The sequence below is a fragment of the Manacus candei genome, unplaced genomic scaffold (assembly GCF_025592945.1).
Source record: "Manacus candei isolate 608988 ecotype Guabito, Panama unplaced genomic scaffold, ASM2559294v1 h1tg000063l, whole genome shotgun sequence".
NCBI classification, from domain to species: Eukaryota; Metazoa; Chordata; class Aves; order Passeriformes; family Pipridae; genus Manacus; species Manacus candei.
The window spans coordinates 1,012,919-1,039,484 of NW_026138111.1; the positions used below are offsets into that span (position 1 = coordinate 1,012,919).

Genomic DNA, 26,566 nt, shown 5'->3' on the forward strand with positions numbered 1-26,566 from the left:
TGCTGTCTGACAGAAATTGAGTTCCACGTGAGGTCCTCAAGCTACGGTTTTTTTATCCTCAGTAACACAATAGAAAGTCCTGCTTCCCCACGGGTTAGTGCTGAAGGTCTCACCCCTACAGGCATCCAGGTTTTCTACACTGAGTTCCCAGGCACATGTCCTGAAGTGACTCAGTGGTGACACTGAGCAACGTAGTACCCCAGGGACTCATAGAGGCAGGTGTTCCCTGACCTTTCTGATGTGAGACCTTCCCATGGAATAACACTTCCCAGAATATGCTAGATGGACATCCAGGCTCCACGTAAATCCTCGCTGAAGGAGTGACTGGGGCCATTTTTTCATGTTTGGACTTGCAAGACTGACAATGGTGGGGTCATGTGCTCTGATAAGCACCTGGCCATCTGTCAGTGAGTTGTCACTGCAACCTTGAGCTATTAGCACTGACATAACTCTACTCAGGTATAAATGTTAACCATCCACTGCAGCTGATGATTGATTAAGGAAATAAGTGGTCACTGGCTCTCAAAGTTATGAACAGTCACCGGAATATAAAGTAAATGTTTAGATGTTGCTGGGATGGGGTTTGTTCCTGGAAGTTAACAAGTCATATTTAACTAGAAAAGGGAAAACTTACAGGACTTCTCAGATGTCAACGGAACAGTACCAGAACAATTTTTCTAGTAAAAAAGTACCACACAGCTCATTCCTGTACACTTTGTCTAAAAGCAGGTAAAAACTTTGAATGACTGTAATGAACAATTTCCTCAGCAAACCATGATTTAGCACATAATTAATGTACTGAAAGATATATTTTAATTATAAACAACTAAAACTCAAGTCCAAAAATACACAGAGTAGAAGAATGCAAAAGTAGGGCCAGCACAGCAGGATGCAGCTATGCTTCCAGTGATCTTTCTTATCTGGGGCCAAATTTCTCATCCACTAACTCAGGAAAATACCTTTTTGAAGGCAGTGGTACTTTAATGAGATTAGGACAGGAAAATTTTGCAGGACTGAATAGTTAATTTAGAGAAGGACTATTGCAACAAAACCACCATCCAAAAATCCATTAAAAATCCATAAAAAGTTTCATGTTAAATCTAAATACTAGGCTCGCTTTCAAATGCGATAGGAATTCGAAGTGATCAGATGCAAGACTTTATCTGAGTTCTAAAAGATTCTAAGTCTTAAAATGAAAAAAAAATCCTTCCTTTCTTGGAGTGGATTTGATACAGGGTATAGGAAAAGGCTCTAGAAGAGCAGCTTTTCTATATTGGATTGTAATCTGTCAGGAGGGATGGTTGAAGGATGCCCACACAAGAGGGAACATATGCCTAGACTGGTCTGAAAAAGTGGACATCCAGTGCTTATTTTTGACATCTCAGAGACAGTAGGTGAGGTATGTGCAGCACTAGGAAAGGGCAAATATCAGACTTATTTTCAAAAGTGAGGGGAAAAGGAGCTATGGAACCACAGATAACTTGCCTTCACTTTCTGAAGAATCAATCTGGAACACATCATTAAGTCTCCTTTGTTGGTGTCAAGAAAAGAAAAAGGGCAGGAATAACAGCCAAGAGAGGTGTGTTGAGTCGTGTCAAACCAGACCGAAGTCCTATTATGATGATTTCACAAGTGTATGGGTGACAAATAGTAGGTATCATATTGATACATCTTGATTTTTATATAGCTTCAATATTGTCTCATATGTGATTCTCACAAACAAGCAAAGGAAATGGGTTCTTGATGAAAATATATGGTAAATACCTCATCGGCAGTATAAGGTTAAGCTCAGAGAGACTGCAAGTATTTTTTGGAGAAGATTCAAATTCAAAATCACCTTAGTCTGAAAAAAGGTCTGAACTAAAAAGAAAATATTAAATAAAAAATGCAAGTTGCTACATGTAGGCAGGAAAAGTTGCCTATACAAACACAGAATCAAGGTCAACTGGTTGGATGCCCTTTTTTAAAAATGGGTCTGGTTGTTACATACATTTACATGAAGATGAATCTCTGAAGTCATGTCAAGAAGAGCTGCCATCATACCTGGACACATAAGCAGGAATGTAACTTGTAAGATGCCTGAATGAATCTTCACTACACACTGTACCTCAGGACAAATAAAGACCATGTTGCCAGAAATAAAAGAAATGTAGAAAAATAGTGATCTAAGAAAATCTATAAGGGCTGATTGAAAGAAACAAGGTTGTGTAGCCTAGCAAAAGGATGGGAGAGGAACATGGTTAACTTCCTTCTAGTAACAAGAAATGTTGCAGAAAGGAAAAGAATGGTTTGCTTGTCATGTCCCTGATGTACAGAATACAAATCAATATTCTTACAGTGCAGAAAGAAAGATCCAGGCTAAAGGTCAAGAAAATCTTTCCACTGTTAAGGAAGAACTGGGATAACTTGCTGGGGAAACAGGTTTCCCAGTGGTGGCTTGAAAGCACAGCTTAGCCCCCTCAGGAATGACAGGCAATCTGATGCTGGCATAGGAGCAGGTAGCAGATAAACTCTTTATCTGTCTATTAGTCCCATTATTTTATGCCTGTGGTGATGTAGTCTGGAGATTTTCATGGGATTGTATTAAAACCTGGACAAATGTTGTTGCCAAATGCCTCAAATAAACTGACAGTCCTTGTACATTAGCTGAACTCTGAGGCATAAAAGTCCCATCTACAGCACCATGACAGCTCAGCAGGTCTAGATGTTGGACTAATTAATGGTTGATGCTAAGTATTTCTCACTGATGCATGAAGGCAGATTAGTTTTTATGGGTCACTTCAAACAGCAGGAACAGCTCCTTGATGTGCAGTCCCAATTAAAAGTTACATAGTTTTATGCCCAGAGAAAATCACCTTACAATATCACCAGGTACATTTTTTGTGTCAGATAAAGGAAGTACCTGTAAATATTTCTATTTTTAAATCTTTATATTGATAGTAAGAAACCTACCTAGTCCCTGTTACTAGCACTTGTTTAGAAGAGGTCTGGTCTTGCTTCAGAGAAGGGGTTTTTTTGGCTAAACTATTCACTGATGTTTCACGTTTTTGTGGAAATAGGCAGCTTCTGATGAAAAGTCTACAAGCGGAACATACATTACTTGGATGATTAAGCAGCTCATGTGGAATATGAAGCTGCTCAGGTGAAGTGTTTGTTCTTGCTGAATTGGCACCCAGCCCTGATCTGTGCTTTTCACCTTCCCAGCTGCTGAGATTATGGGTCAGTTTCTGCAGCCTGTAAATATTTCTGATTTTAATTCTTTACGTTTGTAGTAACAAAATACCTAGTCCATGTTACTAGCACTTGCTTCAAGGAGATCTGATGTTGCTTAAGACTGAAGGAGACAGGAAGGGTAGGAAAAGGGAAGGAGAAAATTTAAGAGGCACAGATAGAGGATTCAGCTTGCCCATATCAGATGGTCTAAATTTTATTTAAATTGTAGATGACTTTTAGAGAATCACAGAATCACAAAATCAATTAGGTTGGAAAAACCTCTGAGGTTATTGAGTCCAAGCTATGACTGAACACCACCATGTCAAGTAGACCATGGCACCGTCATGTCATCTTTCCTTAAACACCTGCAGGGATGGTGAGTCCACCACCTCCCTGGGCAGCCCATTCCGATATCTAATCACCCTTTCTGTGAAGAATTTCTTCCTTCTTATATGAGTCAAAGTTTCCCATTCCATTGATGGGCAGAGGTAGATGCCTTGAGAATAAAGACCTCCTGGAGAAATATTGTGCTCCCTACATAAGGTTATCAGGATTTCCCTCTGGAGGCAAAGACACACAATTCTTTCCATTAATAAAGAGACCTTGTTCACTTATCTGCATCATTTGTGGGCTCCTAACATGCAGTTAAGGTTAGGGACTGGCTCCTACACAAGGTCACAACAGAATGGAGAAATAAAACATTCTCAGAAATGTTTTATTTATTTATTTATTTATTTATAAAATAAATCTCAGAAATGAGATTTACAGTCTGCATTAGAGGAGGTCTAAGGGACTGATAGAAATCAGGATTTCATAGCCCTGTGGTGCACAGAGCCTCTCTCTGAACATTTATAATTATCTACACCGATAAACAGACAAATCACAGACCAAAATGAGCTCCTATTACCCTGTCAGAGGGCTGAAGACCAGTGATTTAAAGCTGTATTCACTACATCATCAAGTCAATGTCTCGTGCAAATTATCATTGTCATGAGATCCTTTGACTATGATAACTGAACAGAAGCCAAATTGGATTTCAGCATGGATTCAGATTTGTAATTGGTACAGGAACAGAGGTTTGTTACTGTATTTGACTCAATGACTCTCAGTCTCATTCTAAATCTTACCTGAAAATGTCTTTTTTTCCCTTTAGGTTGTTTTTTTCTTCCATACCACCTCTGTTCATAGTTTAAATCTGTAAGGGTCCCGTAAAGTTCTTTGGGGTATGATTTGCATGAGGTATTGTACTATGTTTTATTCTTGTAGCAGAGCATACAATTTCTTCAAAAGGCCAGAAGTAAGAGAATAGTGCAAGCACTATTAAACACTGAGTCACAGCTCCCACTGATGCAAGTTTAAAAGGCAATGGTAAACCCTAATTTATGATTTTGTGCAGGCACTAATGGAGTATGTATGGGGAAAATTACCATCTGCAGATAAGGTCAAAAGTAAATGAGCCATTTCAGAACACAAGGAAAGAATGTCCCAAGAACTGCAGTTTGTTAGTTGTTTAATGTTATTTTGTAACTAGAACTAAAACTTACACTGTTTTCATGTAGCAGAAAATATATGTGGATTATATCATTGTAGGCTGCAGAGTTTCCAGAGTAGGCTCAGGGTCAAGTGTGAATTGAGTTATTATTTCAGAAATTTGACGATCTAAGTGGATCTCCCACCCCTCCACCTACTCCATCAATACAGTTTTAACAAATTTTATCTACAGTCCCATTTTTGCCCCATGACTCCCATTCTCCAGCTTAGTCATACTGACATTTCAGGCTATGGGGAGGGTTAGCTGAGATTCCATACCCGGGAAGCATTTGGCATGCGTGTAACAAAGTGCATCAGCCAGTTACACATAAGCATAGAAACTCTCACATCTGAAGTTAAAAACATATGTCAGTGTTTTGCTAGACAGGTGTATTACTGAAGTTGATGTTTTAAATAAACCTTGTACATCCAGATATTTTTTTCAGTGAAATCACCCTAAGCTTTAAAATACAGAATGACAGGGGAAAAAAAGGGTTCCTCTACCACCAACCTGTATCTGCAGTCTCTCCAGGTTTGCAGTCAGGGCATTCTTCACTGGGAGCTCTTTAAAACACAATGCAATCTCTCTCTTTTTCTCAGCTACCTTCAGCTTCAGAAAACTGATCTTTTCATCCATAACTTGCATTTTATGATCTCCACTTCTACACAATATCTCTTGCCTGTTTATTTTTTCATGTAAAAAGCCTAATTCTTCATCTCGTTCTCTGAGCAGAAGACCACTGAAATAAGGCCAAAGTGAAAAGGTAAATTTTAAAAAAAAATTACTCATATTCAGTGTATTCCATTCAAGAACACAACCAGTGACCTTGAAAGATAGTAATAATCTGGGAAAATTTACAAAGCTTTCACAAATATTATTTTAATATAATGGCAGTATTTAAAATAAGTAACAAAATAATTACAATGTGAAAATCAGAGAACAAACACTTGGAAAGATTACTCTCACATAATTTTTAAGGTCTTCTGGCCTTCCACAGCATTTAAAATGGATTAAGAAGATCAGAAAGATTTAGATCATCTGCATTTTTATACCTTATCTGTGCACAATGCACAAATAGAGCAGGAGGCTACAAGTTCTCAAGGCATTCAGTAGCCAAGCAACCATGTTTTTTTGAATAAAATAGTTCTGAAGAATGAGCATTGTCACCAGTGGAGAAATATCCACATAATGCAAAGCAGCACTGACAGTGCAGTGAGGCAGATTATTCAGGAAAACACTGAACTGCAGCAGACTTTTTAGTATTCCTGAATACGATTGCTCAATAAGCTGAAAACTACTGCTGCTTCATAAATGTCAAAATTAAACACATATTAAACCTTAGATGGAGTTTACATATGTACCTCTCCTCTTGTTGCTGAATAGCCCTTTCGCATTTTTTGTGTAGCTGCGCAATTTCCTCTTTGATGTGGGTGACTGTCGTGGTCAGTCTCTCAAGGTTCAAATGCTTTTGCTTTTCTTTTATCTCATCAATGACTTGTGCAATTTTGCAATAATTCTTTTTGAGCTGCTCTACTATTCTTGCATTAGTTTTAATCTTCATATGCTTTTCCTGCAATTTTCTTTAACATAACAGAAATGTGGGAATGTTTTTAGTCCTTTCAATTTGAAACCAATTTCAGCAATTAAAGGCAGATCTTAAACTTATTCCACAAATACACAAAGGATCCTCTATGTCACTCTGCTTCACAGAAGCATTACAAGAAGTAGAAAGACTCTCTGACATGGTTTTTCTTTGCAAGCTCTTTCCAGCTTGAAAAGAATTGGATTATGGCCCAAGAAAAATGCTATAAAGGGAGCACTGCACTACAGCTCTTTTATTCTCTACTGGGTAGCCCAAGGGGCCATAAGAATTAAAGTTCAAGAGCAGAAGCATAAACTGTGATGAAAAGTCTTAATGTGTAGAAATCCTGCCCTTCTATTTAAAAAACAATATTTAAATCCTTTTTGTGGTTGCAACTCAAAGCTCTCCTACTTTATTGTTTATAAAATGATGTATCACAACATTAACACGAGAAAGTTATCAGGTTACCCATTTGACAGAAAAAGAAAATCATAGAGGAAGGTTAGTGACAAGATCACATAAAAATAAACAACAGATCTCATCATTTCCAACATCCTATGCTGGTCACTGGATGATGGTTCCTCACTTAAAAGACAGATTCTTGTTTTGTGTGAATCATTCACTTGCTCACAACACGGAACTTGGAGTTAGTGCCTTTGATCAGTGGAAATATCACTTCTGGATACACAGCATTATCTCTGCTGGAAAGATATTGACATCAACATACAAAAGAGGTAGTGAAAGGAGAAACATAGTCTCCTGGTGAAATACAGGCCTGCAGATGAAATATCCTCCTCTCCTAGGTTCCACCATTAAATTTCTGAATTGCTGTATCCAGAGCAGGGAGCTGCTTTCTGGTTTGTTTTCCCCACATGTATAATGCTTTGAGTACGACAGGGTATTACTCAGTTGTATTAAACTTCTGTAAATCAAATTTCAGACTGAAAGCATGACAGTATTGCAGAAATGCAATGTGTTTTAAATATTTTCTGAAAATTTTTTGTCTTATCTGGACCGATACTCTGTCCTCCAAATTGTATAAGCTGCAGTGAAGTCAGTGATACCAATACTAAAGTCTGTTACTGGGATCAAAAATATTTTTCATAGGCAAGAGGATTACTGAGAATTCAGTATCTCTTGCTAGTTTTAAATCCAGGCTTGTAGAGACCAAAATATCTGTTAGATCTATATTGAGTAGGATCATCTATAATAATTATATATTTGTGATACCTATACAATATTTATCTGTCTTAGCCTTTTTTCCCCTTCTTTCATCAACTGCTAAGGTCTCAAAAATTTTACCACAAAATGTCAGCTTGTACACCTTGACAAAATCACTTCAATCATTGAAATTCCACTTCTTTTACAGCTACCTCCAGCATGACTTTGAAATCAAACTACTGAGAGATTATACTGTTAGTGTATTCTTTGGTCTGATTGTGCAATTTTTGGTACCAAATAATAAAGTTTTGGGAAAATCAAGTTATTTTTAAACTACTCAGTTTTTGTTGTCCTGTTTCATTTACACAGCTGGCAACTCACTATCTCCTTACTTGCCCAGCTATTAATTTCCAAGACATTGTAATTCTGTCTATATTGCAGAATATCATCACTAGGATTACAAAAAGATAGCAACAAGATATCTCCACTAAATAATGGTCTAGGGAAAAACAGAGTCACAAACACCAGTTATTCTGCCACATCTCTGTTGTGAATGTGACCTTTCATTTTGTCTAAGATTGCTTGGAAATTGAAACCACGTTTTGTTTTATCTGAAATAAATGTTACCTAATAAACTCCATGTGAGTTTGAACCAAGAAACCCCATTTGTTCTGATTTCATAATTAGACAGCCACATTATTAGGTGATTACTAGCTAGTGACTCATTTAATATACCATGCACAACTTCATTGTGGAATCATATGTGCCAGACCTCTTTTTCTCTAAGGACAGCAAGTATGAGCACAACAGTATCGCTCATATTGAATGGAACAGCATGAAAATGCAAACATTAAGAGATCTAAGAACTGTGATATAAAGGAAATGCAATGAAAATTTATCCCTTTGAAGAATGGGAAAGTGAGGGAGTAGCCAGACAAACTTCAAGAGTGTTTCTTCCCATGCAGTGATGCCCAAGCCAGTTGTGAAGTCTTAGGGGGATAGGAAATTCGAATAGATTATGTCAGGATATTGCTAAATGTCTTTGTTTTAATCAGGTTTTAAAAATCAGAATAATAACTATCAAGGATAATATAGGCATAATTGAAGACAGACTAGATTCTCTCCTAAGATGTTTTCTAATCTTACATTTCTATAATTGTGAACTACAGCTTACTTTAAACTCACCTGTCCTTGGCTATAAGAGTATTCCTTAAATTTTCTATTTTATTTTCTAGGAATTTTACTCGGTTTCCAGCTTCCCTTGCTTTCCACTGAGCACCACGCACCAATTGTATACATTTATCCCTTTCAATTTGGATAAAATCACACATTTTAGCAAATCCTTGGAGTCTGAAGAAATGACACGTAAAAAAATAATTATTAGAATTTTATGCATACATTACTTGGATAATGTCTTTGATGTATTGTTATTATTTTCTTACTGGTTTTGGATATCTCTTCTCCTCTTTTTATAGACTTTTAATTCAACATTCCTTCTTTTTAATTCTTTAATAAGACTTTGGAGTTGGATCTGAAATTTAAGTAGAATTTAGTGAGCACTTTAGATATGTCAAAGAAACATCTTCAAAGAAATTACTTAGAACAGCTCTTAGATGAGGAAAAGACAGTGAAAGGAGATAATTATAGGAACTTTTTCTAATGATGATGAAATATTTTTATTAAAATGACATCAAAGAGCACCATTTTCCCATCTATATTAAGCTGACAGTGACTGTTACTAATGTAGATAATTTGATGCTGCATCTTAAATACTTCATCCCCTGAATCTGGAGTTCTGCTGTTTCTACTAAGCAGCCTCTCAATTCCATCACTGTATCATTATTTGGCATATGCATTACAGAATTGTATGTTTACAAATAAAATTTCTTTTTTACTCAATCCTAACTTTTAAGTAATCACTGATGATTGAGCAGGATGTTACATGTGCATTCTGTTAAGGCTCTGGACCTTTTGATTTCAGTTGTGTTCAGTCCTCAATAGCCTGGGCCACTAACATTCAATGGATAGGCCTTTTCTCCCCTCCCACTTCCCAGTGGAGGAGATTGGTATTAGGGAAAGCTGGTGGGTGATGGGTTGCAGCTTTGGGCTCATCTGTGTGTTCCTGAATTTGTATTTTTATTTTTTTTTTAATCTGTTTATAGACTGATTTTTATGGAAGGTACAAAACCTGACATGTTTGTTTATTCTATTTTTATAGGCAGTCAAAGATTCCCAAGGTGCTAGAAGGGTGGCTTAACTAATTTATCTGAACACAGACATCCATTTTGGAACATAAATAGTTGGTTCCCATATAGCAATTTCGTATTTAGTAAATAGTGTGTGACATCACACCACACACATGATATTATAATAAAAACAAATTAATAAAAATGCAGGCAGCAAACACAATGACTAATCATAGGAAAACTTTTCTTTCCCTTTGTTTTCTCTAAATCAATATAATTAGTTATGCCTTGAAATTTAACAGGAAAATAAAGATTTCTGCCTCTCCTTGGAATGAGTAGTGTTCTGTTTTTCTCCTGATGTCCATATATTTGTAAAATAAAACACACAGTTGTACTTCTGAGAATCTTGGGTGAGGTTATCTGCTTTTCTGCCTCTTTCTTTCAAATTGTTCATTTTATTCTATAGGCTTGAAAGAAAATGTTTTTTCAAATACCTTGTTCAAATTGTGGACTGATATTTTAATAAACTGCAGCACTGCACCACGAATTGCCAATGAAACACCACAGTATTGTGTGAGCTTCCTGTGTTCTGATGGAATTTCAAAGCTAGAGTGGGAAATGAAAATAAGGCTCCCCTCACTAGTAATTTAATTTCTCCCTACATCAGTCTTTACTTTTGAGAAGTTTTCCAAATATATAATATTTTACCTTGGCTTTCTGAACATCCCTGGATTTCAGTTGCCTCTCATCAGCTCTGAGAGAAGTCAGATGTATAAGTTTGGATAACTCATCTCTGCGTTTTTCCTGCTCTTTGAAAAGCAAGCGTTCTTTAGCAATGCATTCTTCTAACATGTGGGCATCCATATCTGAGATCATTGCCTAGAGAAAATTAAATTTAATTCCTTATGCATCAATGCAGCAGTGTTGGCAAACCCAAAATTGAAAATACTTTGGGCTTATCTGCAAAGTAAAAAAATATACAAACTACATGGATTTAAAAACATAAATATTTTTTAAAAATTTTTTTTAAATTACAAACAAATGGTCTTTAAAATTGAACAAATACTATGCCATTTTCTCATCAGAAAGCTGCAGCTAGAAACTCCCATTATTTTTTCTTCAAGCAGTTCCTTTAATCTCATGTTAGAAAACCAACTGTTACAGTGAAAAAATGTGAGAAAGCAGAACTCAGCACCTGTTCAGCCAAACGTCTCTTGATCACTTCAATTTCCTCCTGCACTTCTCGTCGTCTTTCTAATAATGCTTCATTATTTCTTGCCTTAGTTTCTACCTAGAAAAATAAACCAAGCTCACTGAATGATGCAAACAAAAAATTAGGAAAATGTAAACTGCAGAGACTCTATTTGTAGTTACTCAAATTAAGAATTTCTTTCTTATTACAATAGCTAGTCCAAGAGTGCTTCATTGAGTGTGGTTCATCAGCAACTTCTCCAAGTTTCTCAAATTTTCCTTTTAAGAACTATGAACACTAAACTTCGCAAAGCCCAGTTTAAGGAATGAATTTAGAAGGCTTATGTTTTTCAGCAACTAAACTGTCATTAAAAAAAACAATAATCACAAAAAGAGACTATGTAAAAATGTCACCTTCTAAATTCACGAAGGATTTTTAGAATGAAATTCCGACCTTACTGAAGGAAAAAAACAGATCTACCACTGACTTTAGTACAGTCAGTATTTCACATCTATGTCGATTGGATATCATATTTTTTCTTTTCATTATTAAAGTGGGATTTTCCTTAGGCTCTAGAAGGTCAAAACTAACAACACAAATATTTATGTACTATTTTTTCATAAACATTATGGGAAAATTTCTTTATTCAATCAGATATTAAAATTATGTGAAGGAATAAGTTAGAAACTACCTCTCACTAAAATATACCTGAACAATCTCACTACAACTACTTGCACGATATAACTCGCAAGACAAAAGGTTGTATTGACCTCACTGTGACTAAATTCACTTAAAAATTCTTTATGGTTATAAGCAAGTAAGAAATAAACGCAGCATATGCAGGCATATTTTACCTATGTAATTGATGGGGACAAACTTTTTAGCAGGGCCTGTTGTGATAGGACAAGGGGTAATAGTTTTAAAATAAAAGAGGGTTGGTTTAGTTTAGACACAAGGAAGAAAGAAGTTTTGTACAATGAGGGTGGTGAAACACTGGCACAGGTTGTCCTGAGAGGTGGCAGATGCCTCATCCCTGGAAACATTCAAGGCCAGATTGGACTGATCTCAGAGCAACCTGATCTAGATGAAGGTGTCCCTGCTTATTGCAGGGGTTTGAAATAAATGACCTTTAAAGATCCCTTCCAACCCAAATTATTCTATGATTCTGTGATTCTAATTGCAAGTCTGTAATTCATATGGGTGGGAAAGAAATCACATTTAACAACACATCTGGAAGATTTTCAAAGATATCTTCCTCAGATCTCAACCAGATGTTAGAGATCAAAACACTATAAATCAATACTGATAAGTAGATGTTTTGCATTTGTGATTTTAACTTCTGTGATAACACTGTAAAATTAAACATTCATTTGCATTAAGTGAAAGAGAAACAAGAGCACAGTAAAGGTCAAACTGTGGAGTTAATTTGGTTGCAGCTGCCAGCTCACAGATTTGATTTGACTTAGGTTTACTAAAAGGTCAATAAAACTTGTTCTAAGAAAGTGATTTTCACTCTTGTTGTGGGTGCAAAAACAGCTTTTCTTTGAAGCCTATATTAGTTACCACTTCTGCTGTGTTAAAGTTAAAAGCCCATATAAACATCTTTAATCCATTAAGGACTTTTGTTCACATAAGACATGGCTAAATTTAGGCACTTCTGGCTGTCTCTGCATTGGCCTGACTGAAGGAAAGGCACGCATGGAGAGGAGCAGCAGTTCTGCTCCAGGCTGGTGACGGCCAGAGCTGCAGTTCTCTTTCACACAGAACATCGGCGTTTAGCAATAGCTGACCTTTCACAACTTACTAAGAAGAAAAACACATTTGAAGGAAGTGTTCCTGTAATTTCCTTGTTCTAAAAACCAGTCATTTTGCACTTAGCTTATGATTCAAAATAAGAGAAATTTGGGGAAGCACGCTGCCATACTGCTGCTTCTGCAACCACATATTTAAACTAGCGACTGATTCTTGTGATTTTTTTCACTTGGAATCACAATGAATAAATGTGAATATGGGGGTTTAAGTAGTTAAAGGAATTTTATCTACTTAAAATATTTTTTTTTAACTTTTACTAGGTGTGCTCCCAAGTCTTACACATTAAAATTGCCTCTACATAACAAAAGCCAAACAGGATCAGGGTTGACACTTGACTCTCCCATACTGCAGTACTGCCTTTGAACTGACTGCTGCAGAGGAGCCATGATTTCACATTTGCTCTTCTAAAAGAGCTGGGAAAGGAATCAGAGAAAACACCAAGCATGGGAAGATGGGCTAAAGCAACTATATTGCTGTGGCCTGTTTGCAGTAGGGCAGCATCTGCAACTTCTTGAGTAAAATACTGATAAGAATTCCACTTTTGTCTATCCTGACATTCTCTTTCCTCTACTCCTCATGATGATGGTACTTGTAAGATATATACAATGTTCTTGTCCTTTCAGTGTGAAAGAACTCGGCTGGGCTGGATTTCAATCTCACCCCAGACTGTGAACTCTGATCACAGTTGTTGGTGAGTTACAGAATTTGATTTTAGCATTACATGTGGTTTAGCATTACAATTGTGGTTCTCCCTCCAGGAATATTTCTCCAATAGGAGCACAAGAAAAAATGCCATCTCCTAGATTCTCTAAGATGATTCTCTTAGCTAAGCTTTAAGATCAAAGTCTGGAATGTGAGTCAGCCCTATAAACATTATTTCAGGGAATTCAATCCAAAATTTTGTTGTGTAGTTATAGAGCTTTCCTCACTCCTTACAGGTAAACTTATATTACTAGGTGAATACAAGTGAATTCAGGAGGAATTTCAAGAGAGATAAAAAGATATTGTTTAATAATATTAAATATTATCAAGTAATATTAAAGTTATTTAAATAGAAAAGCTAAGTATGTATGACTTTTGATATGAGATAGTTATTTTTTAAAACTTTATAGTGAAGTGATGTAAGTAAGACTCTTTTCTGCCCTGAATTGCTTAGATGGACCAAGAAAAATTTCAAAGATAGTGTCAAAGTAGGAAACATCAAGTCCCGTGAAAAATATTCACCTAAATAAACAAGATTAATTTTGTAACACTGACTTACAATTCAGACTAAGCAAGAGCAAGTATAGGAGAAAAAAGAAAGAAAGAATAGAAGAACCAGTGATGAGAGAAAGAGAATATTAAAAATTTATAGGCATAGTAAATTTTTAAGAAAGAACTGGAAGCAGAAAAGAAAGAAAATGCTTTGAGTACACAAGCAGAATGAGACTTTCCTTTAAAATCACCATTGTCAAAAGCTTAGGTAAAACAGAAAAGAGCAAAGAAATATTGAAAGCGGAATGAGTGAAATACTAATGCAAGGAGGAAATGAGGAAGTTGAAATAAGTCTTCTCCCCTTCCTTCTTCTAGGACTGTCAAGAGATTTGAGGACTGTCATGAAAGATTTCTTACAAGAAAAATTAGAATCTTTATGATCAATGCATTCATACAGACCTCTGATTTGAGTCTTTTATGCTGTGCCTTATCTCGTTCCACAGATTCATAAATCACACCCAGTTGTACTTCCAACACTTTTAAATTTTTCAGTTCTCTCTCCTTCTGTGTTTGTTTTTGAGTGAGAATATCACGTTGGTTTTTGTTCTCTAAGATACATTTATTTAAATTGTTTTCCAGAATTTCTCTATGGAGATAGACACAAAATTTTAGCAACTTCACCAAGACATATATGTAAATAGGCATGGCCATTTTAATGGGTTTTGAGTACCTCATTATTATGGTGGAGCAGCAAGATAAACTCACAAACTACTGACAAAAAGTCCCTAAAAAGGTAGCATTTTTATAAATGTAATCAATTCCAATATTATTCCTAATTATGTCAGTGGGATCTCATAGTCTGTTCTAAATATGCTAAAAAATCCAGGGAAACTAGCACATATAAGAAGACACAGTTTTTACTATGAGGTAATATTTCAATGTAAAGAGGCACAGGCTTTCAATACAAAACTTTAAAGGCAAAAGCATTGTTACTGAGCATATGGCCATGATTACAACTATACATGTCCCTCTGCAAAGAAGGAATAATTTGAAGCTTGTCATCAACCTAATAGTTTATTTTACTTTACCAAGTATATATAAGCTCATAATTCAAGGGAATATTAAAGAGATGAGTAACCAATCCCCACTGAAATTCAGGAGTTCATGAGTGCAGACATCTATGCTCCTCATTTGAAAATGAAAATACTGACATACTCTTTTCTTCTTCAGTTTACTTTCAGTGGGCTACACAGGAAAGAAAATATCTGTACTGAAGAGAGAAACCTTCTACAATATTGCCCTTTTCAGGGTAAAATCCAGTTTCACTCTCCCAGGATTTTATCAAATGCTTATGCTTTTGGATGTTTTTCTTCAAGCCAGATACCAGATTCCAAATTTTTATATAAATATTTCTGAAGTCAAAACCAAACCTGATCATTTCCAGTCTGCACTGGTTGCAGCCTAAAATTTGAAAACAGAAGCAATACAGCAGAAGAAAGAAACAGACTTTTGAGAACAGGGAATTGTTCACTCATACTACATGGCTTATGTCTCTAACCTGTCTGATAGGATTGCTAATTCCTTCTCTGTGTTAATTTCTAGTAATTTTGTCAAACTAATGCGTTCTCGTTCTTTGCTTTCTAGCAAAACTTGGTTGCTATCCAATTCCTTCTTTACATCTTCTCTTTCTTGTAAAATCTCTTCAGTCCTTTTTTCAATGGCTTTCAGAGTTCTAGTCAGCTCTCCTATTTCATCATTAAGGGCTTCATTCTTCTTCTCTGCATCGCTGTGGATATATTTTAACAAAGCAGTAGGGGTTAATTTTTCTACATGCATATTTAAATGGCAAAATGTAATTGGACACACAGAATAATTTCACCTAACAATATAGGCCATATGTTTGAAAGCAGACTACACACAGTGAAAAGCTTCAAATTGCAGTACAGTTCAACAATAAAATTGCAGTTAGGCATGGGACTAACTGAGAGTTTAGCACCATTACAGTGTTAAAAAGAGTTCTAGCAAACTGATTTCTGGTAACATTACTAGGTACATAGGTGTGACGCTTCTAAATATTATTCCCAAGACTGGGAACTCTGGTTAGCTCATTCTGTGATGTGAGTATAAAGTATAAAGATTCATTTAAGTACTTCATTAATAGCAATCTACACAACATAGGTTTTAAAAATTGCTTCTCTGTAACACTATAGGGAAAACCTCTTAGATTTATGATGGCAGAGTTACATTATGCAGAATAGTGAGGAAAATGTAGAAGAAAACCATCATACAAGTTTGAAATCCAAGAAATTTAACATAATAAACATAGCAGCTTCTGTATTAAAAATAGGGACTGGAAGCAGGAGACACAAAAACTTCAGTGCACCAACAGGGTACAAACTCCATCATTCATCCGGATGGCAACTGGACCTTTGGGATCTGTGAGTGACCTGGCTGAAACTGCACAGTGCTAATTAGGTTTTACACTTACAGAAAACAGTACATGCCATGCTTCAGGGGAGAAAAACCCCAGCTCCACAAGGGAGAGAAAAAAAAGGCTGGCTACTGGCTTACATTTTCCCTACTGAAGTATTAGAGACCACAGTTTATGTCAGGAGCTTACAGCAAAGCACTTGTGACTCAACAACTGGTACAGAAGTAGCAGGGAGAATGATCATGTAGCTCAGGCCAGACTGTCAGCTGTGGAAGCTGCTGGTTTCACTGAGCCCAGCAGAGAGTAGCCAATACACAGTCCCTAAGCACTAGAAACTGAAAAAAAAGCCTAATTGTGAGATTACACGGTAACATTATTTTCCACTAAACTTCTACTAAGTGTCATATATAGTAATGCAGTACAGTAGGATGGTTAAGCAAATTTTGACCAAGCTTTGCTCCAAGTCTTTCTTTGTTGTACTTAAATTTGCCATGTTTCACTCCATATACTATATTTTTCAGTACAGTGCATGGATTTTAGGTGAATAATAGATGCCTTGTTGAATGTTGATCCTAATTTTAATCAACAACTATCCTCAATCATCTCTATAACAAATGGATTGGAAGAAGTCATACTTATATATTTATGTATATGGAATTATCTATTAAAAACATACATTTTTTTCCGATATATCTTCTCAGTTTCTTTTGCAAGTTGTTTTGGAACACCAAGGATCTTAACTAGCTCACTCTAGTGACAAAACAGAAAGGTTTGATTAATAGCCTCAAAAACTGATGAGTTTTCATAGCAGTAATATTCACTTACAACTGCTGTGAACATGGGTAGGAAACGTGTTTTTTAATTACTTGTGTTTGTCCCAGGGAATTGTAGCTGCTACTTTTGAAAATAAAAATTGATATTTACAATTTCATTGCATCTGCAAGATAAAAATCATGCTTGAATATTATTAATACATTTTTTAATGTTATTTATTCATGGAAAGGAAAGCAGCAAACCCAGGAATGTTTAATCATATATCTGTATTAACTTTAGTCTGAGCAACCTACAATAACACAATATAGCAAAAATGTCTTTATAGAAACCATTTTTAAATCAAAACCATGACTATTATTATTTCCTAAAGGAGTAATAAGGATATGGCACAGCAGCATGTTTCATGCCTATTGAAAAATGATCTTATATATAATGTAATGCCATATATAATGGATTTGGAATGACAAACAACATCAAGAACATTCACTATTGGACAAAATATGTATCATATACACATCCATGCACACACAGAGATAAACATAGGCACAATTAATTTTGTGTTACTTTTAAATTAGTCTGCATGTCCAGAAGCTTTTCTGTTTCTTCCTCATCTACTAATATCAGCTTTTGTTTGGATGAAACAGCTTCTTCTATTGCATGAATTTCTGCTTTCCTCTCATCTACTTCTTTGCAGAGCTCATCACAATTTTCTTTCAGCTGTTTAATTTTCTTATCGTCTTCCTTTAAAAATGAAGTAAAAGATCAGACTAATTTTATTTTCCTTTTTACATTTTACATGCTTGAGATAATACAGAATCACCAACACTGAACGATGACAACATTTTTTGTGTGAAGGTATGGAATATATTTTTCTTTACCAGATCTGTGTTTCTTCTATCAATAACCATCAGAATATTATTTCCAACAAAACCACATATATTCATCAGGATTTATGACTGCAAATGTATTTCTCATGCTCACATCCTAGAATCAAAAACGTGCAGCTATCTTTACACGCAGTATCCATTTGCTGAATACAGTAAACATTTTCTTAGTAAACAATAACTGAATCAGTTATTTATTGTTTGCCCTGAAGTTATCAAAACTGAATTATATAATATATCCTCTCCTATAAAATCTACTTCTTTTAAAATCTATTTTTCTCTGTATTCCGTATTTTAAATAAACTCTAGAGACACATCATGAAAATATTTTCACTATTATTTTTATACATTAGCTGACAGAATATAAAACACTGTTTTTCTCATGTTTTGTACTTACCTTTTTTTCTGAAATTTTTTCATATTCATTTTCCAGAAGCCTTTTTTCTTCTTGCAAACTACAGTAAAAATCAAAGAAGAGCTAAATATATTAGTAATATAATACCCATTACTGTAATATAGTAAATGGCAAAAAAGTATGGAAGCCTGTCCTGTGTTAGACTAAAACACATGGTAAATTATCATCAGGGCCAATAGAAAGGTGTCCCAATTTAAAGGAAGGTTGCTGACTGGTAATTCAGGGTCCTGAAAACCAGGCTGTACATATGGAGTCTTTCTCTACAGTCCACACATGTAAATTTTTGAATCTGATTTTTCTTAGTCTGAGCACCTCCTGCAGGGATGCATGTACACCTCACTCGCCCTTGCCTTTTACTAGTGGCACCCTACACCCACAGTTTCTCCCAACCTCAGAAAACAAAATTTTAACATGGAAATAAGGCAAAAGGAAAGAGGAGGTGGGTCATAAATAGTCACAAAGACATCACAAGAAAGTCACAAGAAAGTGCAATTGCTAGTGAGATACTTTCTTCTTCCTATGAATGATTGCTCCTCAAATCCAAACAGGATCCTGTGAAAAAAAAAAAATCCTGAAAAGTGGCAGGGGTTACAGGCTACACCAAGGGGGTATGGGAGAAAACTAAGTTGAATAACCAAGAGAACCTGTATCCAAAACTAAATTGCAATTTAATTTCAGGCAACAATAGAGACAAATGCTGAAGAGATGAAGAATGAGGAAAGGAAGAAATAGGAAAGCCCTTAGATCTTCTGGGTGTATTTTTAGTAAGGCTGCCCTAAGGAAGATGAAGGAGTGACTATGAAAGGGAGCTCAACCAACAAGATTGTTGGATGTACATAGGGAGCTTCTTGGTGGCAGGTAGGTAAATACTGCTAAATACAAAAAATTATCCCCATGGAAGGTGTGTCTGTACCTCCCCAGTGCATGCAGGAACAATTCTGCACCTATAGGAGGTAAATGGGCTACAGCAGCCTGCATGCCATCGCAACCAAACTGAACTTAACTGAGTCATTGTGCTACTGATTGGCAACAAAGAAGGCAGTTTGTTTCAGAGTAATTAGTATGCACAATGACATTTCTGAGTCTCAGGGTGTAAAGGAGTAAAGACTGCAGCTGAAGAATTGGTGGTACAACCAAATCCCCTGTCCCAGGTATAGCAAAGAATCATCTTGTGTGCTTAAATGTGTTTCTAACTCCAGTGGGAGGATGTGCTGCTCAGGTTTCCCTGAGACTCAGGGCAGCCAGTTAGAATAAATAACTCTTTAAATCAGGGGAGCGTTAAGAGAAGGGGACAAGCTTCACTGGAACACTTGTGTAACTTGGAACTATAAACTGGGGTAAGGGAATCCACCCCACCTACCCAAAGCAGCTATTACAGTTGCTTCTGAATGTGACTGATACAGAAGAGAGGCGGCTGATTGCTATTTGTTTGGGGTTTTTTTCTGAAACCTTTCAGTAGCAGTGTAAGACTTTGCATGGTGGTGGTGGTTCAGGTTTCAGAAAGTGTGTGGTCCTGGTAAGAGAGATCAATCTCCAAGTAGCCAACCTTGTGGAGGACCATTCCAAGGATCTTATGTTCAACTCTTTATCAGTGCTGATTTAAGGTTCTTCCTCCCCTCCTCCCCCCCCAGTTCCAACACCCACGCCCTCTCATTAAACTCTTACTTTTCAGTCCTCCAACAAAAGGAGTGAAGCTTATACCTGGAAGTCTCAGGCAACATATTTTCCGTTACAGTAAGAAAACAGTGAAAAAGGGAACTGAGTTGGTGGTGTTGCAATTCAAATAAAACAAAACAATATGAATAAGAAGCTCTGGCTCAGATAAAGAGCAAAGAGAAAATAAAGACACAGAGTAGATGTTGTTGATTTACAGAATGCATGCATGTCTGCATGGGCAGAGTACAAGGTGCCTCCACAGGGACTGGTAAGTCCAAAACCTAATTTGAATGCCAGTGTTTGAACACCCATTGAGTGAATGAAGTTGCAAAACAAAACCTTTTAAAGAAAAAAGTTGAATTTCAATCAATCTTCCCCCCAAATTGATAAAATTAATTTTAAAAGTTCTATTCCAAAATCATATTCCAAACACATTTGGAAGCATTCCTAGTTGAGCTCCTAGTTGGGACTCACGTAATCACACTAGGGAAAATGAATGTCCACTTTGCACTAATACCTGTAACTGTTTGACTGCCACAAAATATTATTAAATAAGTCCTGTGAAAAATGATTAAAGAACTACTGCATTGCTTGTTGTCAGTCTGTGCTGTGCCCTCTTTAATATCACGCTAGACGATCAAAAGAGCAATATCAAAAATCAGGAGGGAGAGCAAAGTTGACACTGTTTTCATTTTGTCACATTCCTCACTCATGAGGACAGATTCCTGTGGAACCATTCCAGTTTCACAACAAAGACTTTTCCATCCAGCAAAAGTAAAATGATTTGAACACCTCATTTTCTGTGACATAAACAAAGGCAACACTGAACTTGAAGCAGCAAGTTACCTAAAGAGCTGTACAGTGAAGGTGGTAAAAAAAGGGGTAAAAAGAAAGAAGAATCGCTTTTGAGCTATTAGTTTGATCCAGTTGCCCATATACAGAAGTCAGACTGTCAGCCCAGTGTTAACATTCCCAGGCTTCCTTACTGTCAGGGATAAAGACAGGAACCTCCAAAGGGCAGGTCGTCTGTCATCCCAGGTGCCTATTTTAGGATGAGATAAATTACCAGTTTAAGATAAAATATTTCTCTCTGTGGACTCTAAACCAGGATGATTAAATCAGATTAAGAAATCAAATAAGACTCTTCAAAGATTTTAAATTCAGTCTTTGATTTAATAGGTGGACACAGAAGTTTATCTAAGGTAAGCAGAGAAATTACATTTAGCATTTGAATCTTGTAATCTGTGAGGTATGGATATCAATCTCATGAGTGTCTTACTTAGACATCAATCACAACAACAAACAAAATAGCTGCAACTGGTACTAGGCATTTATAATTCCCATTGTTTTATAGCCCTTCTTTGATGATTGTATTTTTCCGCATCACGTGGTTTTTGTCAATATTATACCTATAACAACACACATAATGAAAAGAAGATAAAACTCTTAAGGTTAAACATTGATGTGTGCAAATGTTTCTAACACTGCTTTTCTTATTTTCACAAAGCTGAATAGCAACACTGTACATGAAAAGCTGCCAGGGATGCAGATGTAATGAGGCAAAAAAAAGCAGTTGAAAATTGGGCCATTAATAAAAATACATTCCAGATGTTTCCCTGAGAGATGTTTACAGCTGCAAACTGACACAGAAATAAAAAAATTAAGACAAAGAGATTAAGAAATGTAGTGGTAGTTGTCAACAGAGGTCCATTTCAGTTACCTCACAAACCAGCTACAACGCTGTTATCATTATTAGTACCATCATGCAAGAAAGTGAACTCCTTCAACTACTCTGTTTTATAGCTGGGATTGCTGAGAAATCCATAGAAGGTGCTTAGCACCTCACAACTAAAATCTAGTGACCACAAGTAGAAGATATCACAGCTGACAAGCTGCCAGCATGAGATTCCTGTAATGCTCTTAGCTGTAATTAGTTTGGAGGTACTGGAGAAGACTGGCTGATAACAACTTCAGATGTGACTCCGTTTGTTTTACTTATGGCTTGTAACTCTTTACTAGAAAAACTATGGACAAAAGCTTAACTTTTCCCTTTTTAATTATTGAGTGACTAATACTGAAATATTTACAAGCATTGAAATAATTTTCCATATTTGCAATCCATCTACAGGGACAAACTCAGTTTTGCAATCCTGACTTGCATGCAATCACAGAGAGTGTGAGAGTACTTGAGTGAAGAGACATTTTGCTACCTGCACAAATGACTGTGGGACCTATAGATTGAACCTAGGTTTTAAAATAAAACTGCTTTCAAGAATCAGGTACCTTTAATCTCACAAACTCATTATAGATTTTAGTACAAATCAATTGCTTATTTTTAAATTTATTGTTTAGAAGATAGATTAATTTAGATTAAATATTTATTATTTTTCAGTAATAAACTACTGTTGATGCCATGTTCTAATAAAGAAAAGCAGCTTTTCTTTATTTTGTCTCACAAACCAGGACTCCAAGCCTCACACAAACATTAAAGTGAAATGTCTCCTCAAGCTAGAACAAACCCTTTATGATCACACCAATCCTTTTCTTGTTCTTCTGCTACTTTGATTTTTCAGTCTATATTCTTATTTACTGAGCCTTCTTATCAGTTATATGAAGAAATGTCATGGCTCTGAATGCAATTGTACCAGAACCAAATGGAGATCACTGTTTTTCCTTTTACTTTATTAACCTTGTCTGGTAGTTATTGAGAGAAAGAATACTCCTGGAGTCAGCTCTGACTTTGGGATAGTGGCCCAAGCTTTAAAAGCTCAGTAAAATGATTCCAACTCTTGCTCTCTGCCTGTGCTGTGCACTCTGGAACACAATAGCAACGAGCCCAGTACAACCACATGGCACAACTGGCCACAAGCTGGAAGGGGATGCACACACCTACAGTGGGAGTACACCCCATCCATGCAGTCACCCTCAGGGTGACTTCCCTGACAGCTGAAGTGTGTCAGAGGTGCTTCTGAATATCTCATGTACCTATTCAAGCTATGAAAAAAGTTAAAAAATTCCTGAAAAACTGCCAATACTACAATGTTGAAGGCAATTTAAATTTACTCTGGGAATGTTGACTACTCATTGGAACAATAAAGAATTAAACCAGAAGATGAAATATCACCTTCAGCTCTTGAAAAAGGTATCTGATCTAGAAAAAAAATTGTTTACAGGTAAGCAAATAGGAAATGAAATACGGACGAGGGAATACAGAATACTGAGACCTTGAGACAAAAAGTAACTTAGCTAATCTTATGGTATACCCATATGACTCCTCAAGAGTGAAACTTCATTGTTGTCAGATTTGATTCCAAGTGCAAAAAAGATGTTAAGTACCCTTAGCTATCAGAGAAGGTGAATTGAGGCAGGAAAGAAAGGCGACAGAGATAAGAGATGCTTCAGAGAAAGAAAGGCTTACAGAAACAGGAAAACAGATCTGCAGAGTCCCTCTCTCACTTCCAGCTCAGCAGTATTACTGAGTAGATATTTTCAAAAAAGGATAAAGTAGATCAGAGACACAAATATTCCCTTCAAAAACTTTTCCCCTCCATGCTCCCTGCCTGCTATACATAAGAAGGTAAATAAACATGTTTGTTTTCAGACTAAACAGCCATTAGTCATAATTCCCAAAGAGAAGTTTACTTGTAAGTGCCAAGCACAGCTGGGACTGTATTAACACAGTTGGACAACAAGGAAAACTGTGTTCCAGAGAGATCAATGGCCAAGAGAGGCTGGACCATGAGTTTTTATCCTGAGAAATGGAGGAAACCAAGCAGCCACCTAACAACAAACTTCTAATACCTTTGATGCAGCTTCCCCTCTTTGACATGGCCAATGCACACACACATTTCAGAAAACGTTGCTTTATTCTTTGTTTAAAACCAGCAGGCATATAGATCTTCATTTTACATCAGTGTTGCTATTAGATCACCTGCTGCTTACAACTCTATTCTGGACATTAATTTTCACTGTCTTTCACAGGTACATAGCCCATCCCTTCTTTACAAACACTTATTCACACCCAGTATCTGTTTTTCTTCATAGTCCATTTCTCATTTCCGTACTACATTCACTCACACATTCCCTACATATATTCTGCTAGTCCTGTTCATTCTATGCTACTTCAACATCAAAGGCCCTGTAATATCGTGAATATTTCTGGAATTTCTCTCCCAATAAACAAATCCACACATAACCGAGGCACATCCTTCTCACTCCACACCCACAACATGCATAAGATCCTATGCTACCATCAGGCATGGAACAGATTCCAAACAAGGAACAATTAAAAAATCTGTAGCTCTTCGGTTTAGAAAGTTGACAAATTGAAGGGGGAATGGGGTTGTACAAAAGAGATCTATCAAATCATCCTGCAGCAGTGAAAATGAGGAGAGGATCAGATGTTCGTTTGTTGTTCCAATACAAGAACTACAGGGCACTAAATGAAGCTGTAGGAGTCAGGTTAAAAAAAAGCAAGAAGGTGGCAGTTCTTATGTAGAGTTCTTATGTAGTTAATCTGTGGAAATCATTGCCCGAGGTGTTGCAATGTCAGAAGTTTGCTGGGGCGGACACAGGAGAAGTTCAAAAGAAGAGGGGTCAGCTGAGGATTCCCAAATACAGAGGACTCTATTTGGCTCACAAAATCCCCACATCACAAATGGCTGGGGCTGCACTTGTGATCTCTGTTAGATAACGCTCCTCATGGAGCTCTGGTTGGACTGTACAGCTGGGTTTGATCCCGGGCAATACATAAGACGGAAGTTTCTTATTACAGTGCAAGAACATTTTTCATAGTATGACTGACCCAAAAAGTGTATTTTTAATCTGCAAAATAGGATATTGAGTTCATATATAAATATTAATGCAGTAAATGTGCAAGGATAATTGAAATAATACCTAAACTGCATTTTATATAGAACAGAATTCTACTTTTGACTAGAGGTAGAAAATAGAGAATGGGAACATATCCCCTAAACATATAAATCCCTTTAATTTTTTTGAAAAGTGATGCAAAATCAGTGAAAAATATTAATGAGGTCAAACAGGTAAAAAGTATGGTATTTTTGAAGAGCTCATTTCTGGACTGCTTGGAAATTGCAAGAAACTCTGTATTTAATAATTATTTCAGGAAATTTCATGTTTCTCAGTTATCTCATAGCAAATAATTTTTTCCAGATGCTTTCCATGTTTCTTTATTTCTCCCACTTCCAATTTGCTTCATTCTCATTTCTTTCTCTCTTAGAGCAAACACTTGGCTCTAAACTCTCCCCCCCCAATCCAGAAAGAACTGCCAGAAAAATCTGCTCCATGCAGTGTGTACAATGTTCCTGCTCTCCTTGCAGAAAAATAGTTTTAACTGTTAAGATGCTGACATTACTTATTTGTATTTATGTACACACCAACTACACTATAGCTGGATTGATGATGGGTAAAAATAGCAAGCACCTCACAAAATAAAAATCTGAATTCACCTGCCTAGGTACATATTTTTACAAATGCTATAGTATGTTTGTAATTTTACCATAAAATATTCAGATAATTGAAATATATACAGTATTAAGTTTATTCTTGACTTTTTTTACTTACATAAAAATTTCAAGATTTCATTCTTTTCAGGGAAAATTTATTATTTTTCTAGTATAAGAATATACATGAACTTCTCCTCCTTTAAGTACCTGAAGAAAAAATCTTGAATACACTGTCCTACTGATGTTAAAAATAGCATTGGGTCTATTTATTACATTGTTTCCATAAAATCCCAGCCAACAGGTCTCTGAGACACTTGAAATGTTTGTATTAAAGGTGTCCTAGACTAGAACTGTTCATGTTAATATGCTTACCCAAAAATTAATCATGCAATGTAGCAAATTTTAAACAGCATTTCAAAGGACACCATATCATGTTCTAAATTTAAAACTATCTACAAGTTCTTGCACCAGGGTAAATTTATTCACCACTGAAATGTTGCTGTTACTAGGAAAAGTTTGTGGCAATTTGTTCAAAAACAGTCAAGAAATGTGTCCATGTAGGATGGAAATGAGATTGAATTATATTCTATGTTATTGGCTTTCTAGATCCTAGATTAGCTATGATAAAATTAGTAGCATTTGACCACCATTACCTACCATTCTATCTTCAACTGATTCTCATACTCTCTTGCTTTAATAGCATCATATTCACTTTGGCAACTAAGAAGTTGTTGCCTTATTTGGGAAGCTTCACTGGAAGATTCTTCAGGGACTTGTTCAGGTTTTTCCAGTTCATGCTGTTGTTCCAGTTCTTCACTAAGACGTTTGGCTTCCTGCAACAGCTGGGTCTCAGATTCCTGTAAACTGCATTAAATAGACAAATTTAGAACTAGGCAATAAGAAGCATAAGCTTTGTGTTTATACTTTTTTACCTTCCTATAATAGTTAATTCAAGGTTTTCAAGATGAGATGGGATTAAGTCCTGAATAATCCGCTCTGATCTCCTAGCTCAGCCTGTGCTGGACAGCAGGTTGGACCTCCTGAGGTCTGTTCAAACGTGGAGCATC

At 36.2% G+C, this 26,566-nt stretch overlaps 1 protein-coding gene across 3 annotated transcripts in view; it reads right to left on the reverse strand.

Moving 5' to 3' along the window:
* CCDC146 (coiled-coil domain containing 146) overlaps nucleotides 1–26,566 on the reverse strand; it is a 69,361-nt gene that overhangs the window by 4,724 nt on the left and 38,071 nt on the right. For all 3 annotated transcript variants that reach the window (XM_051805047.1, XM_051805048.1, XM_051805046.1), the window contains exons 4-15: nucleotides 26,157–26,363; nucleotides 18,358–18,415; nucleotides 17,641–17,817; nucleotides 16,979–17,052; nucleotides 15,430–15,657; nucleotides 14,331–14,517; nucleotides 10,869–10,964; nucleotides 10,382–10,552; nucleotides 8,930–9,018; nucleotides 8,673–8,837; nucleotides 6,106–6,324; nucleotides 5,255–5,483 (exon numbers count right to left, since the gene is read on the reverse strand). In XM_051805047.1, the coding sequence (XP_051661007.1) occupies nucleotides 5,255–5,483; nucleotides 6,106–6,324; nucleotides 8,673–8,837; nucleotides 8,930–9,018; nucleotides 10,382–10,552; nucleotides 10,869–10,964; nucleotides 14,331–14,517; nucleotides 15,430–15,657; nucleotides 16,979–17,052; nucleotides 17,641–17,817; nucleotides 18,358–18,415; nucleotides 26,157–26,363 (1,900 nt within the window). The remainder of the gene's footprint in view (nucleotides 1–5,254; nucleotides 5,484–6,105; nucleotides 6,325–8,672; nucleotides 8,838–8,929; nucleotides 9,019–10,381; nucleotides 10,553–10,868; nucleotides 10,965–14,330; nucleotides 14,518–15,429; nucleotides 15,658–16,978; nucleotides 17,053–17,640; nucleotides 17,818–18,357; nucleotides 18,416–26,156; nucleotides 26,364–26,566) is intronic.